Genomic DNA, 12,330 nt, shown 5'->3' on the forward strand with positions numbered 1-12,330 from the left:
CCCCCCCCCCCCCCCCCCCCCATAGATCCGGGCCCGCTGCGCATGCGTGAATCTGGCAGCTTCGGCGCGGCAATAAAATTTTCCCCAGTAGCATCTAGCTGCGACTGTTTACACAGCCAACAGCCACATTTCTGTAGCCAGAAACGGGAAAAGGTACTACTCATACACCACACAACTGCGCATGTGCATGAGCCCGCTATCACTAAAACGAATCAAACGTAAACAGTTATGACGTCACCCTCGTCGGAGGCAATTTGTTGTTATGAAGCATTGCACAGTCTTCCTAAGGCCTTTGACACATTTTGCTGTTGGCAAACCCTTGTATGAGCACTGTGTTTAGTTGTTGTATTTGCCACATTTCCTTTGCAATTTATGGTTAATTTTCGTTTTGTTTTCTCGTTCACGTTTTATTGTTGCAGTATTATTCTGCAGTAGCGGGATTCAGTAATATTCTTTGTTAGAGTATCGATTCTTACCGGACAAAATTACAAAATTTTGACTGAAACCTAAAACAATGAAAAATTCCCGGAAGTCTAAAAAATTCCCAGGATTTTCCCGGTTTTCTCCCGGATGAAAAAATTTATGGGTTTTTCCCACATCTCCCGGTTGTCCTGGGTCGTATACACCCTGTTATAGCAATACAATCAAATATCAGCCGCATCTTTTATAGTTGAATCCAAATATGTATTCGTCTGGCCAATATCATTGTCTCCTCAAATAGTATTCTGCAATTATTCTCTAGATAATGTTCTGCCATGGCTGAAATGTCCATGTTGCTTTATTTTATACCACACTTGTGTTCAGCACAACATTCAGTGACAGTGTGGATGGTTTGTCCTCCATAAACACTGCCACATTCATAGGGACTACTGCACACAGCTGGCATTTCTAATTCCGAGTATGAATGGCAATGAATGCTGCCACAAGATCAAGAATTTTGTCTCACTTGAAGGAATTTAAAAGCAGAGAACATTTTATCCAGTAGTGCTGCCATGAAAGACTCAAGAGGACACAAAAGACCTGTTGCTTGAAACTAGATCACATACTGCTGAACAAAGAAATAGTTACAAATGCTAAAAGGACTGTCACAGATAGATACTGGAATGTTAATCTCCTGTTCTGTCTGATAATGCATATGACCATCACATCATCATGATCTGGCATTACTGACAGCAGGATGCATTATTATCACTAGTGATCCAAACAAAAAGAGTGTCTCAAGGTTTGGGGTGGCATCATCTTTTGTAAGGGGAAGGACACAACATAGCAGTGGCCACAGTGACTTTACTCCCTTTGCTGCACAGACAATTCCTAATTAATTACTTGTTTAAACAATGGAAAATAAAGGATGGAATAATGGCAATATCATGAAAAGGCTAGATTGTTACACATCATACAGCAGAAATGTAGAGTCACAGACATACACAACAAAAAGAGTACTAAACAAGTAAGCTTTCAGCCAGAAGCCTTCATCTGAATTAGACAACATACAAACACATTCATGCAAATGCGGCTCACACACGAGATCACTGTCTCTCACTGCTGAGGCCAGACTGCAAGCAACCACCCTCTTTCCACCTCACCCCTGTATGCTCCCATGAACAGCACTTCACCTTCCCCCACCAGTGCCCTGCTCTGCCTCTCCCCCTCCCTACTCCTTACTCCCATCAGCCAGGTTGCTCCTCCCATCATGCGCAGTTGGCTCACAGTCTTACCTTGGCAGCCAGTGTGTGTGTGTGTGTGTGTGTGTGTGTGTGTGTGTGTGTGGGGGGGGGGGGGGGGGGGGAGCAGCGGTTAAGAAGAAGGCCTTCTGGCTGAAAGCTTACTTGTTTAGTAGTCTTCTTGTTGCACCTATCTGCAACTCAGAATCTCTGATGTATGGTAAGTAGCAATCTATCTTTTCATAATACTGTAATTACTTGTTTAGACACTGTGGGATGATACTAAAGGATCTGTACTTGGAGCTCCATACATAATGATGGACTGCATGTGGTTAATCATTGACAGAAGAATGAGTACCCCTGCTCTGTTAACAGAAGTGGTGAACGATGAGCCATACCTTGGCTGGAATGGTTTAATAAGGGGCATTCAAAAAGAAACAATCCAGAGGCATAATTATAGAAACCACTACCTGCATGTTAGAAGTATTGACCCTAGCCGTTGAGATACTTATCCCACTGTGACACAAGGCAGTGAATGGCTGTCTCATAAAATTCCTGGGGCTGCGATGTTAATCAGTTCGGCACGTACAGCTGGATGTCGTCATATGAGGTGAAACAATTGCCCCTTGGTGCCTTCTTAAGGGGACCAAAAGATGGTCCCCTTCTGATTCTCTTCCTGCAGCACGGGACAACAGTGACTGCCCAGTGTTATTCGCAAACCTTGACCACCCTTCGCCAAGCAATCAAATCAAAACTACAAGGCAATCTTACCCTTGCTCCACGACAATGCGAAGCGTCATACAGTTAACACAGTCGCAGCACTCTTGCAGAAATTCAAATGGGAGGTTCTCACCCACCCTCTACACAGTCCGGACCTCTCTCCCTGTGATTAAGCCATTTTTGGTCCCCTTAAAAAAGCTCTGAGAGACAAATGATCCACCTTGGACGATGACATCCAGCTTTATCTGCTGAATTGGTTAGCATCGCAGCCCCAGGAATTTTATGAGACAGCCATTCACCGCCTTGTGTCACATTGGGACAAGTGTCTCAACAGCCAAGGCCAATACTTCTTACGTACAGGTAGTGGTTTCTGTAATTATGCCTCCGGCTCATTTCTTTTTGAATGCCCCATATATAAAAAATTGCATGTGGTTCACATATTCAGTAATGCGTAATTAACATATTTCAGCAACAATTTCACAATTGTTGGTCATGGATTTTTCACTCTGACATCTGCTGTTTCTGGTCGAAGTTATTTTGTACAAATATTTCATTATCCCCCCTGCCCATCCTTCTTATATGACCTCATTATCTACACACCATCATTTGAATGCTCCTATATTTATACTTAATTTTGCCCATCAAGATAAACCAATCTTCTCAATCTCTTCCCTTTGTACTCATACCGCAGTCAATTTTATAACTGGTTAACATCTTGTTCATTTTCACTATGTTCTCCCTGTGGTTCCTGATTTAGATCATTGCACAACATCAAAATGATAAATATCAAAATGAGTGACCACGGAATAGAAAAGCAACTAAAATTTCTCAACACAAAAAATGCCATTGGACCTGATATAATACCAGTACAATTCAACATATAGTATGTAAAGAAACTTGCTTGTTCTCTAGCAACAGTGTACTCTAGGTCACTGGAGGAGTGATGCATTCCTAGTGATGAAAAATGTGCTGATCATTCTCATTTTCAAGAAGGGTCACCTATCAGATGCACAAAAGCACAAAACTACAGGTTTGTATCTCTGGAGGTGTGCTGTAGAATTTTGGAACGCTTTTTATGATAGCATATTATGAAATTTACAGAGACCGAAAATCTCTTCTTCAGTGATCAACACAGATTCTGAAAACAATGTTTATGTGAAACTCAATTCATTCCATTTGTCGCAGAAACCCACAAAGCAGTACACACCAACGCCCATGTTACTTGACTTCCAGAAGCCATGCCACCTAATGAACAAAGTAAGATTGTTATGGAAAATCAGAACAGCTGTGTGACTGGGTTGAAGACTTTCTCGCAAATAGAACACAGCATATACTTCTCAATAGTAAGAAATTTTCAGACATGGAAATAACTTTAGGTCTTATAGGACCATTAATTTCCATAATATACCACGTGATCAAAAAGTCAGTATAAATTTAAGAGCTGAATAAATCACGGAATAATGTAGATAGAGAGGTACAAATTGAGACACATGTTTGGAATGACATGGGGTTTTATTAGAACCCAAAAAACAGAAGTTCAAAAACGTCCGACAGATGGCACTTCATCTAATCAGAATAGCAATAATTAGCATAACAAAGTAAGACAAAGCAAAGATGATGTTCTTTACAGGAAATGCTCAATATGTCCACCATCATTCCTCAACAACAGCTGTAGTCGGGGAATAATGTTGTGAACAGCACTGTAAAGCATGTCCGGAGTTATGGTGAGGCATTGGCGTCGGATGTTGTCTTTCAGCATCCCTGGAGATGTCGGTTGATCACGATACACTTGCGACTTCAGGTAACCCCAAAGCCAATAATCGCTCGGACTTAGGTCTGGGGACCTGGGAGGCCAAGCATGATGAAAGTGGCAGCTGAGCACACAATCATCACCACACGACGCGCGCAGGAGATCTTTCACGCACCATCTGTCAGACATTTTAGGAACTTTTTTATTTTATTTTTTGTTCTAATAAAACCCCGTGTCATTCCAAGCACGTGTATCAATTTTTACCTCTCTATCTACATTATTCTGTGGTTTATTAAGTTTTCAATTTATACTGATTTTTGATCACCCTGTATATAAATGACCAAGTGGACAACGTTGGAAACTACATGAGGCTTTTTGCGAATTATACTATTATATATAGAGAAATCCAAGTGCTTGAAAAAGGTACTGAAGACCTGCAGGGGATTAAAGTTTTGTTCCTACTGTATGATTACGTCACTGCAGAACTATCACAGGAATTAGTCACATCCATTAAATATCTAAGAGCAACTGAGTGTATTGATTTGAAACTGAACATCTATAAAATATCTAGGAGTATGCATAAGGGTGATTTAAAGTGAAACAAACACATAAAATCAACTGCAGGTACGGCAGATGACAGACTGAAGTTTATTGGAAGAATCATCAGGAAGTGCAATCCACCCAGACAGGTGGTAGCTTCCGAAATCCTTGTTCAACCAATACTTGAATATTGCTCATTAGTCTAATATCTTGTATCGCATACGATCAATGGATACGATAAAGAATATCTAAAGAAGGGTTGCGCATTTCATTACAGGTCCATTTAGCAAGTGTGAAAGTGTAATGGAGAATCTCAGGTGACTCCAGTGGCAGATGCTGCAAGAGAGGTGTCCTGTATCAGAGTGTAGTTTACTGTTAAAATCCCATGAGTGTACATTTCTAGAAGAATCAACCAATATACTTCTTCTTCCTATGTACAGGTATGTCTCATGAAAAAAAAATGTGAATGTAAAGTCAGAGAGACCTGAACTCACATGGAGGCTTACCAACAATTAATCTCCCTGTGGAGCACTAGTGACTCAAACAACACATTAGTGACCCAAACAGGAAAAGAGGAAAGTGACAATGGTACAAAAAGTATCCTCCACCACACACTGTAAAGTGACTCACAGAATTTAGATGTAGATGTATTCCACTGGTCTCCTTTAAGGTGTTATTCTGGGGTCCTGCTCTAAAGCAGCACACAGTCTCAGTTTTTTAATTACATTCAAGGTAATTTTTCTTGTTTTGCAAGTTATAAAATTTGTAACATAACCATATTTTTATACATCAATACTTTTTCATATTTTAAGACTATTTTTTTCATTTGTCTTCAAGATCAACACTTACCGGAGCAGAATCCATTATAATTTTGACAACTTCATGACCAAATTTGTCACTGTACAACTTTTTAAGCCTTTCAGATATTTCAGAAAGAGACGTCAGTTTTGGCTCCTTATATATATACTCATTTCCATGCTCTTCTTCAAAATATGCCTTAAAATTGAACAAAAAGCAGTATGTAAATACTGACTGTATTTAATATTTATATTTAATTAATATTACTTAATATTTCTGTAGACACGTAAACTGAACACAATGAATTAAATATAATTTTAACAAAATTTAAAGAGTCACCTCAAAATTGTAATCTCCACATACTGATAATGGTTGATAAGAAAGTAACAGTATATGATAAATAATACACAAAAGTAAACACACATCCACATTTAATCACTCAATAAACAAAGACCTAATTTTCTGTGAAGAAATACAAGTACGTACCTGAAAAGACCATAGCAAGAGTATGACTAATTGTATGAGACTGTGTTTTGTATCTGTCTAAAATCAGTTAGTCTTCACTGATGATATAATGGTATGGGATGAGAGTGAAGCGGTAGTACAAGTTAAACAAGATTGCTGGATAAAATACTTACATGGACAGGTATCAAAATCAGCAAAACCGAGACACTATGATTAGTAAATAATTTAGGAGTTACAGGAGATCATGCAAGGAGCAGCAGAAGTGTTAATCGCCAATAGGCAACACACAAATGAGAATGAAAGTTTGCTGGTGTTTGGAAGCAGTTCTCCAACAAGCTGCAGTGCGCACACACACACACACACACACACACACACACACACAAAGGTAAGTCTTGCTACACTGTCTCAAATAAACACACATTGCTGGAGTTAAGAGTTCAGGAAGTGGACTATGGTGGCCAGGGGATTGTGTCAGACAGGGTTGACAGAGGGAGAAATAGACATGAAGAAGGGTAGGAGTTGGGCAGCTGGTGACTCGAAGGGCAGCAGTAGGTGTGATAGCTAGGAATGTGGGAGGGAAGGATGGCAGATGCATGGACTGGGCACGTCATACATGAGTGCTGAAGCCAGTGAAGTGAGGAGGTGGTGTGGATTGGGATGAGGGGGTGGGGTGGGGTGACATGACATGACAGAGGAAGGGAGTATCATTCAGTAGAGGATGTGTGGACAGTGGGTTAGTGGGGATTGAGCACAGGAGGATTACGGTGTGAAAGATATGTTACAAAGGTAACTTACATCTTTATGGTACAAAAAGGAAGTGCCGAGTGGTGAATTGGGCAGGTCTTGCAATTGGGTCTTTTGCAATAATATGACGTGTTTAGCAAGGGGGTTGGGAGTGTGAGTGGTGTAGGGATGGACGAGGATGTTGTGTAGGTTAGGTGGGCAATGTAATGCCACTTTGGAGGGGTGGAATGAACTTGGGTAGAATGTTCTCCATTCCTTGGCAAAGAATGAGATTCAGTTACTCCAATCTGGGCTTATATTAGGTGGCTGGAGGATTAGTGATGTGTGATCATATGGCACTGGAAAACTGTTTGAGAACGAGGTCTGGGGGCTAGTGCTTGAATGTGAAGGCACTTGAGAGACCTTCAACATACTGGGCAAAAGCTCTCTTGTACAGGGTTATTACAAATGATTGAAGTGATTTCACTGCTCTACACTAACTTTATTATTTGAGATATTTTCACAATGCTTTGCACACACATACAAAAACTCAAAAAGTTTTTTTAGGCATTCACAAATGTTTGATATGTGCCCCTTTAGTGATTCGGCAGACATCAAGCCGATAATCAAGTTCCTCCTACACTCGGCGCAGCATTTCCCCATCAATGAGTTCGAAAGCATCGTTGATGCGAGCTCGCAGTTTTGGCACGTTTCTTGGTAGAGGAGGTTTAAACACTGAATCTTTCACATAACCCCACAGAAAGAAATCGTATGGGGTTAAGTCGGGAGAGCGTGGAGGCCATGACATGAATTGCTGATCATGATCTCCACCATGACCGATCCATCGGTTTTCCAATCTCCTGTTTAAGAAATGCCGAACATCATGATGGAAGTGCGGTGGACCACCATCCTGTTGAAAGATGAAGTCGGCACTGTCGGTCTCCAGTTGTGGCATGAGCCAATTTTCCAGCATGTCCAGATACATGTGTCCTGTAACGTTTTTTTCGCAGAAGAAAAAGGGGCCGTAAACTTTAAACCGTGAGATTGCACAAAACACGTTAACTTTTGGTGAACTGCAAATTTGCTGCACGAATGCGTCAGGATTCTCTACCGCCCAGATTCGCACATTGTGTCTGTTCACTTCACCATTAAGAAAAAAATGTTGCTTCATCACTGAAAACAAGTTTCACACTGAACGCATCCTCTTCCATGAGCTGTTGCAACCGCGCTGAAAATTCAAAGCGTTTGACTTTGTCATCGAGTGTCAGGGCTTGTAGCAATTGTAAACGGTAAGGCTTCTGCTTTAGCCTTTTCCGTAAGATTTTCCAAACCGTTGGCTGTGGTACGTTTAGCTCCCTGCTTGCTTTATTCGTCGACTTCCGCGAGCAACGCGCGAAACTTGCCCGCACGCGTTCAACCATTTCTTCGCTCACTGCAGGCCGACCCGTTCATTTCCCCTTACAGAAGCATCCAGAAGCTTTAAACTGCGCATATCATCGCCGAATGGAGTTAGCAGTTGGTGGATCTTTGTTGAACTTCGTCCTGAAGTGTCGTTGCACTGTTATGACTGACTGATGTGAGTGCATTTCAAGCACAACATACGCTTTCTCGGCTCCTGTTGCCATTTTGTCTCAGTGCGCTCTGGCGGCAGAAACCTGAAGTGCGGCTTCAGCCGAACAAAACTTTATGAGTTTTTCTACGTATCTGTAGTGTGTCGTGACCATATGTCAATGAATGGAGCTACAGTGAATTTATGAAATCGCTTCAATCATTTGTAATAGCCCTGTATATCCAAATACACAGCCCATGAGTGGTCAGGTTGTATGGATATGACTGTCTGGTGTGGAAGGGGTGACAGGTATCAAAATGCAGGTACTGCTGGTGTTACGTGGGTTTAATATGGATAGAGGTGGAGAAGGTATCATCAAAGAGGTGGAGGTCAACATCCAGGAAACTGGCAAGTTGGGTTTGTGGTGTATGCAAGGCTGCAACCCTACATACTCGTCACCACACTTACATATATGCTCCGCGGACCAGATACGGCCCCTGTCGCACCTTGGAGGTTGTTTGTCAACAGAAAAGTTGCCGAGTCATTTACTGCAATACATCTATTCGCATTCACATGTTCGTCTGACACCGCACCTGTATTCTTTCACACAGTTCAGCCCCTTGACAGCCAGCTATTCTCTAGGCTCCAAGCCGACCATCAGCCGCCTCAACTTTCCACTATGGACCCTATGCCTGCTGCTGATATTGCCTGCCAGATAGAGCCTTTTTGCCCTTGTTGTGAGCACCACATGGCATTGGACTTTCGTTTGCCACACCCAAGAGCACTGCTTTACAGATCTGGCATTTTGACTGCGCACGGGCTCACAGTCTCATGGGTCCATGTAATTATGGCACCTGTCCACTCATCAGTCAAGTGTCTCTGAGCTTCTAGCCTTGTGGAACTATGTCATTACTTCTCTATGGCAACCCACCCACCCCCCTCCACCACTGTTACAGTCATGGAATTCGTCATAATGAGAAACTCTTAGGCATCATCAAGGATCGACATTTCAGTTGTAATTAAGCCAAGTGGACATTCGTCCTCAGATGCTGTACTGAGTTTAGTTCTTGGTTAATAAGCAAACAGTTGTTTTTTCGTGTGCATATCAATCACTATCATGGTTCACTGATTGCTTATTGGATACTTCAGCTGGCTATGAGGAGAATTGGCTTCCCCTGTGTTTTAGTGTTTCTAACTGTGTATTAGTTCATTTCACTGGAGAGGGATTTTGTTTTCAAAATTATGGATTTTTGTTTTTATATTGACGCTTATTGTGTTGTAATAGTCAATATTCAATGGTGCTAGTCACGATCTGTGCAAACAAGTACCACGTGAGGACTGTTCTTTCCTTCGGTTCTGTAGTTGAGTGTCAATTTGGTTATCTCCAGTTTTATAGGCATTCATTTTGCAAATAATGTCCAAGTTTGCCAGTAGCTGCAAGTCTGTGAAACTTGTTTCTTGTAGTAATTCTCTTCTCTGCACAGTTCAGGTGGTCTGCTCATGTGTTGCTGAAATGTGAATTTTTTTAACTGATGCTGCTGCTCTACATTGTTTTCAGTGTTTCTTTGGAGAATTTTTCATACTTCGTGATGTTCCGATTCAATTTCACTGCAGTAGTCTGAGGTCTTTTGCAATTATCATGTCTGTCCAATCGTCAGAGCTGTTTTTGACTCAAATAATTCAGTAACAGTGGCAACAAATTCCGAAACTGTTGCAGAGTGAAACTCAGCTCAGTTAGGTGCTAACTACGGTGGCAGTGCCTTGGCAAGCTACTCTCACATCTGCCGAAGTTCGACAACCAGGAAGTAGACTGGGCCATATACCATCAACAATCGGAGATGCATTTCATGGCATACAGCACACAACATACGCCGTGAAGTGCTCGTTTCATTGCATGTGCGGGTGCTTTTTTTATTTTGTTAGTTTTTGCCAAACTCTTGTGCAGAGGACACGGACTATGACTTACTAGTGAAACAGTCAGATGCACATTTTTGTAGTGACAGATGCCTCCAGTCATGCCAAGCATGTACCAGTTTCTTGATTAGTGAAGGACCGTCTTCCTCACAGTGTTTAAGTGAGCATGATCATGATTAGTGTCCAGATTGGGTGTCCAAGAGTTGTGTGTGGACCACCTCTGGTCAGGTTGTTTGCAATGTTGTCATGACATGTGGCACTCTGTTTCTTGTTCCCACAGTTCTCTCATGGAAGTCTCTCTGCTATTCACCCAGCCCTCGCACATGATGCCATAAGATGCCGACCCTCTTGTCTGAACCCTTTTGATGCCACGCTGGCACTTCTGCTGTTGCCTGCCCTTTTGATGATGGTGCCAGCCTTTTCGTCAATCCAGTTGTCGCTGACCCTGTCATGGTAAGCCCCCCTGTCTTTGTCAGCCCTGTCGACAACACTAATCAGCCTTCTCATCAGTCCAGTTGTTGCTGGCCCTGTGGTGGCCGCCACTGATACCACTGTCGACAGTGATACCAGCTCGCTTGTCACTGTGATCAACAGCAGCCCTGCCAAGGCCAGGCTTCTCGACAATGACTACTGCGACTGGTCTGGTCGTCCCCGATGGCACCACCTAGGCTGCACCAGCAGCCACTCTGAACATTACTGCCGACCCCACTGTGGATCTCATCATCCTCGCTGGCACCGCCAACCCCGCCAAGCATTCTTCCGGACCTTGGGTTGCACCTTCATCGAAATTTCCCTGCAAACTCTCCCTATGACAGGCTTTCTCCGTCAGATGCAGTGGCCAGCTGCTATTCCCCTATGCAGACACGAGGTGTTTGTTTTGTCGGGATCATTTTCTTGTGTTGTTCAGTGGTTTAGTTCAGTATATTCACACAAATTGCAATGCACTTTTGGAAGTTCTTGTGAAACTGATGTATGTGCTTTTTCTATTCTTGTGTATCACGTGTCAATGGCTATGGAACACATGTTCAGCAGTCTTGTTCATTGTATCTTGCATTCTTATTCAGAGGTTTGTGCACTTCCAATGGTTCTTTCTGTGCACAGGGTTTTATGTATGTTCAATGTGGCATGCAAGATTGTGTTACAGTAATCAGTAACTTGTTAGCAACATACTTCCAACTCCAAACCCACCACCTCGTTCCTCATACACCTCCCCGACTATAAGGGTGTTCTGGAAAGATATGCCTCCTAAATTTCTCTTTCTCTTCTAAATATTGGTTGAGGTTCATGTGCCATGCATATTACTTGGTCAACTTTCCCACTCTGTTGATGCAATCCTATGCCACCAGATGGCTATGAACTGTAGCATGCGGCATGGCAGTGTGTAACGTAACTATGTTGGTGTGTGAGAAACATGATGCTGTAATTGACTTTCTAACCACAGAAAACCTGTGTACAATCAAAATCCATAGAAGGATGAAAGCTGTGTGCAGTGATGATTGTACCAACATTGGTAATATGCAACACTGGGTTGTTCATGCTTGTAATGAAGGAAATGGCGGTACTAACCTCAATTAGGGTGACAGAGCTTGAAGTGGAAACCTGCATATGGAAACTAACAAGACTCACTGGTATCGGGCTAATGAACCCATCAGAGAAAATTGTCAGATAGCCCTCAGGTCAGTGTGGCATATCACAAGAGCACGTGCAGGTTATCACTGCAGAACTGCAGTGCAGAAAATTGTGTGCACAGTGGGTGCCTCGAACGCTCACTCCTGACATGAAACAGAGGGGATTTGACATCTGTCAAAAATTTCTTTTGCATTTTGAGTGTGAGGGCAATGGGTTCCTTAATAATACTGCAACTGGTGGTGAAAGCTGGGTTCCCCATTTTGACCCCAGAATCAAGAGAGCATCAATGGAGTTCCACCAAAAAGGATCACCGATACACAAAAGATTTCCAAGACCATGACATCCGCAGGAAAATTCGTGCTTGCAGCATTTTTGGATGTTCAAGGTGTGGTGCATTTGGAACTCATGTCTAAATGCACCACCATAAACTCTACAAGATATTGTGAGACCCTCAGACAACTGAAAGCAAGAATTCAAGGAGTTCCTCCACATATGGAGCAACCTCTCATTCAGCACGACAATGCAAGACCACGCACAAGCACTGCAACACCTGACACGTACGGTTCCCTGTCATCAAGCAT

General features: G+C 42.5%; 1 protein-coding gene across 1 annotated transcript in view; it reads right to left on the reverse strand.

Annotated features, from left to right (window-relative positions):
- The window catches only part of LOC126483634 (dedicator of cytokinesis protein 9), a 344,753-nt gene that overhangs the window by 37,415 nt on the left and 295,008 nt on the right, over positions 1-12,330 (reverse strand). Inside the window, exon 32 of the mRNA XM_050106687.1 lies at positions 5,521-5,667. Coding sequence (XP_049962644.1) covers positions 5,521-5,667 — 147 coding nt within the window. The remainder of the gene's footprint in view (positions 1-5,520; positions 5,668-12,330) is intronic.

This window comes from Schistocerca serialis, chromosome 6, assembly GCF_023864345.2.
Source record: "Schistocerca serialis cubense isolate TAMUIC-IGC-003099 chromosome 6, iqSchSeri2.2, whole genome shotgun sequence".
Taxonomy (NCBI): Eukaryota; Metazoa; Arthropoda; class Insecta; order Orthoptera; family Acrididae; genus Schistocerca; species Schistocerca serialis.